General features: G+C 35.3%; 1 protein-coding gene across 1 annotated transcript in view; it reads left to right on the forward strand.

Moving 5' to 3' along the window:
- LOC105169153 (protein RETICULATA-RELATED 1, chloroplastic) overlaps positions 1,527-4,865 on the forward strand; it is a 4,864-nt gene continuing 1,525 nt past the window's right edge. The window contains exons 1-5 of the mRNA XM_020696051.1: positions 1,527-2,096; positions 2,840-3,004; positions 3,090-3,182; positions 3,262-3,377; positions 4,672-4,785. Of these exons, the coding sequence (XP_020551710.1) occupies positions 1,722-2,096; positions 2,840-3,004; positions 3,090-3,182; positions 3,262-3,377; positions 4,672-4,785 (863 nt within the window). The 5' untranslated portion in view covers positions 1,527-1,721. The remainder of the gene's footprint in view (positions 2,097-2,839; positions 3,005-3,089; positions 3,183-3,261; positions 3,378-4,671; positions 4,786-4,865) is intronic.

Below are 4,865 nucleotides of genomic sequence, written 5' to 3' on the forward strand. Positions count from 1 at the left end.
GTAGTTCTAATGGAACGTTGACATCGTCGACACCAATAGTAATGGTATGTTCGGATTCTTGAAACCCCATTAATAATAATACCAGAGCGCCGAACGACAGACATACTTAATTTGATTAAAAATAAGGATGAATTTTTGGTGACCAGAGGTGGAGAAGAAGGCATGTGAACTAAGGGTTTTATACAAGCATGGGCAGAAGTTGTGATGTGAATAGAGAAAAGAATAGCTTGTTTAGGAGACTAAAGGTTGTTTGAGCTTGTTCGGACCTTTTCTTGGTCTGGTCTTTTCCATGTCAGGTAATGGACGAAAGGGATGATTGGGTACAAAGTTAGATGCACAAACTACCTAAACATTTGATCCAATCATAAAGAAAGAACGAAGAATAAGAAAAATAAAACCTAGTGTAATGCCTCAAAAGAGGGGTTCAGTGATTGTAAGAATGGTTTTACAGATTAATTTTCATAGAGAAAAAGCAGCCCATTTTTGTTCTTAATTTGAATGATTTATCGATCTAATAGTCACATATTATCGTCACGAATTAAGTTAATACGATTATTCATGAAAGACAACATTTAGTATTAGAGAATAGTGTGTATAATTATGATTGAATTCAAGTCAAGAAATAAAAATCGAAATTATGTACATTTTAGTACTCGATTACGATCAACAAAAAAAAGAAACAAAAGTATAAATTCTACATGGGCCTGTATAGTTCAATCACAATAATCTATTTCAACTATTGGGTCTGAAATGACACACAACTCACCTTCGATTGAATCCGGACCAAATTGATTAATTTTAAATTAAATTATACTTATTTATTTCATAATTAATTTAAATTAAAACTAAAATTTTCGTAATTAAATTTGTTGTTTGGTAAATTATTGTACATAAATAATTAACATTTAAAATGATCTTTTCGACGCTTCTATTTTTAAATTTAAAACACAATGTATATGAAATAAAAAAAGAATAAAATCCTCAAATTTGTTTTATTTACACTTATAATTTTGTGGAGTCAAAATAAGACCTATAGATACGTGGTCGATAATTATATAAATTATTATTATATATTTTTATTTTTTATTTGAACAAATAATTCTATAAAAAGACACTTATTTTAGTTTTTTAAGTTAAAAAGTAAAATAACAATGTCAGGTAACAAAGCCTTCTTTATTTTTTATTTTTCGATAAATTATAATGAACTCTTAGTAGGTTTTATATAATTAAAAATATATTTTTTATTATTTAAAATTAAAGATCATTTAATAAATATTATTATTATAAAAATATTTTTAAAAGATCATTCATACTGGGAATATTTATAATTTTATATATAATAACAAAATAATTATGATTATAACAAATGCTAATTTAAACATCGTTTGTTTGGTTTGAGAACATGAGGAATCACGTGTTTTTAGTCTACCAAACTCGCATTCCGAGCCGACTCAAAACTGAGTTTGGGTTGAGTTTGTCGCATAGTGAGCACGTTTTTGATCAAGACCTTAACTCCACCCTCACCCTTAATTCCTCTCTCTCTCCTCTTTCTCTCTCTCTCAAACTGAGAGAAGTTTTACCAAAGAATAAACCCAAAAAAAAGAGAGAAAAAAAAAAGAAGGGAACCCCATATCCATTTCTCCATGAAAAGATAAACCCTAATCTTCAAATTCTAAACCTATTCACAGAAGTCAGAATCAGAAGAAAAAAAGAGAAGAAAGATGTCTCATTCGGTGTTCCAGACAGCCCAGATTATGCCATTGGCACCAACCCCAAACACCTTATCATCCAAATCCTTACTGCCAACCACCGCCACTTTCAGGTCTACGGTTTCGCCTGCGGTGGCCGGTAAGCTCCGGAGGTGTTGCTTTACTGTCAAGGCGTCATCTTCGGCGGTGGTTGATGACGACGCTGTTGCCAGTCTGGAGCGGTGCTTTCAGGCGTCGCCTCCGGCCGCGGATGCTCCGTCGTCGACTTCTTCTAGCACTGCGGATTTTGGTCCGGTTATGAAGGGGAAGTACGGTGCGTTTGGTGCGGTAACTTTGGAAAAATCGAAACTTGATTTGACGCAGAAGCAAACCAAGTCTAGTCCTGAGGTAATAGATATGAATATGTCTAATTTTGCACCATATTATCCTTAACAAGAAAACTGGTGAGAGATTAATTTATTATGGTGACTAGTTTTCTAAATGATTTTGTTGCGTTCGCCTAATTTTGACTGAATAGAGTTGCATACCTGAGGGCATAGACTGGATATTGAAAATTATCTCTAGCGAATTGTATTTGTAGTCTACTTGAGATTGCCTGATATGATTGACCGACATATTTGATCTTTGTATTTGAGTTTGAGGTTTTCTTCTTGTGTGTCACTGTGGGGGCTCAATACTGGTTCTTCGCTCTTTTCATCACTCCTGGATGAAGTTCATCCTTTATAACTTCGAAATGCTAATAAATTGGTGGTCCATGTAAAGTTCATTTTGTACAAGAGCTATTTTCTGTTTTGATTGTTTGGAGAATTGGCTCCTACCTTTTAAATTTTCAGTTTTGGGGTTCTAGAAATGATGAATTTAAGAGTACTAGACCATTATAAGATTACTGAAGAACATAGTGAAATTACTGAATAGGAAAACCATAATGTTATTGAAGAATTTGTATTCCTTCAAATGTTTGCTCTAATTAACTTTTGATGGGTATACACTAAATTTATGGAAAATCCACTAGATATGGTTTCATTAGTAGATTTCTTACATTGCTTAATATTAATTATCTTTATTGCCGAACTAACATTTGCTTTATCTTTATTGCCAAACTAACATTTGCTTCTTCTTCAATATGACAGCTTTCGACTGGGGGAGGAGGTGGTAACATTGGGAAGGGTCTTAGTCATGGAGGTGGTGATGGAGGTGATGATGGTGGTGATGATGATGATTACTTTGATGACTTTGATGAGGGTGATGAAGGAGATGAAGGTGGACCATTTAGGAGAAGGATCATCCTAGCAGAGGTAACAAACTGATCTGTCCATACCATAATCTATTTAGTTATTTTATCTGATATGTTCATAGTCTAATGTGGGTGTTGTTTGGCAGTTGTTTGATCGAAAGTTTGTTGATGCTGTACTGAATGAGTGGCAAAAGACAATGATGGATTTGCCCGCAGGATTTCGTCAAGCCTACGAAATGGTAATGCTATACCTTCTCTTCTTCTTTATTTTGTAGTGGATAACTTAAGGACTGCAGTCTGATGTCAAATTGGCTCCAGGGTTTGGTCAGCTCTGCCCAAATGGTGAAGTTTCTGGCAATCAATGCCAGACCTACGACCGCGAGGTTCATTTCTCGGTCTCTTCCCCAAGGACTGTCAAGAGCATTTATTGGGAGGTCTGTTTAAAGCTTTCTATTATCAACTTCAGTACATCCAAACTCAAGATTAGTTAATTTATTTTTTCCTTTTTTTTTTTTTGGATTGCTTTCTCTTCATAGCATGAGGACTTATGTTGTAATCTGAATCTGGCATTTGGCATGTAGTCAGAAAATGCCAGTTTTAATGCTCCTTCATCATACTAGTTGATTTAGATGTTCTTGGCCTTGGACACTGGAAGATCCAATTACAGCCTTTCTTGAACTTAATGAGCTTCCCTTGTGCCCTTTTGTTTTGTTACTAGAAGTGGAGATTGGGAAATGGTGAAAAGTAATATGGATTGGGCATCACGATATAGATGTTCAAAAGCTGTGAAGCAGTCTAAACTTTTATGCCGGGACCCTAAGAGTAAGCATGTGGCATACTAGCAGTTTAATGGTGTATTACATATATTTGTGGTTGATGGATGCTGGCTTGGGTTTAGGACTCATCTCCTTGCATGATTTTATTTCCACTCTCTGGGTTTAATAGAATTAAGGCCGCATAATCTAGAAGGAATGCAATAGCACTGGGCATGGTTTGGAAAGTTTATTGAAATGGTTTAAGCTCATGAAGCAAAGAAAAAAAAGTAAAAAATATTAGTTGGATCTCGTATGACCATCCAGCCATGAATAGTTGTGTATGTGAACAGCGGTTTTAACGATATATGTAGACATCTTGCAAGTTCGGAGCTGAGCTTGGAAACTTCATAGGTTTTCGAAGCAAAGAGTCTATTGATGAAAAAGTTATAGTGCATGAGGATGATATGGGGTTTTATTTTAGTTATCCTATAACGATGAAGTTAGGGACTACTATGTTTTTCACATATATTCCTCATCTGCACTTGCAGGACTTCAATTGGAAATAGTGATAACTGTGTAAATACCAGAAACCGAATGGTATGACATGCTGAAGCTTCTTACTTCTTGATGATGTCCTTGTTGAATTAGCTGGGACTGGTTTTGAATTGGAACTGGAGGAAACTTATAATTAATTGTGGAAACTAATCTGCTGAGATAATGTTACAGTCCTGTGGTTTTTTCATGGCCTCTTTTCTTTAGCTGTTTTATTAGAGGTTTGTAAAATCTCAGATGTGGGCTGCAGCTGTGAATTGGATACCATTTGCTGTTTAATATTTTTGTTGAGCCGCTGCAGCGTTTTACTTGCTATTTCCTTTTACTCCATGTAGTTGTTAGTGGAGTACAACATTTGAAGCATAGATTACATTTTCATCTAGTTGCCTGATAATTTAGCTGAACTTCCTTGTCCGGACAGGATGATTGCCGATCCAGCCTTTTTGTACAGGCTGCTTCTTGAGCAGGCAACTACAATTGGTTGCTCTGTCTGGTGGGAGATCAAGAATCGGAAGGAGAGGTACATTTTAGACTTGCAATGACAAAAGAAAATAGCTGTCTGCTTACTTGCTTCTGGGCTCGTAAACACCTGAAATTCTAATGCAGGATAAAGCA

This window comes from Sesamum indicum, linkage group LG8 (assembly GCF_000512975.1).
Source record: "Sesamum indicum cultivar Zhongzhi No. 13 linkage group LG8, S_indicum_v1.0, whole genome shotgun sequence".
NCBI classification, from domain to species: Eukaryota; Viridiplantae; Streptophyta; class Magnoliopsida; order Lamiales; family Pedaliaceae; genus Sesamum; species Sesamum indicum.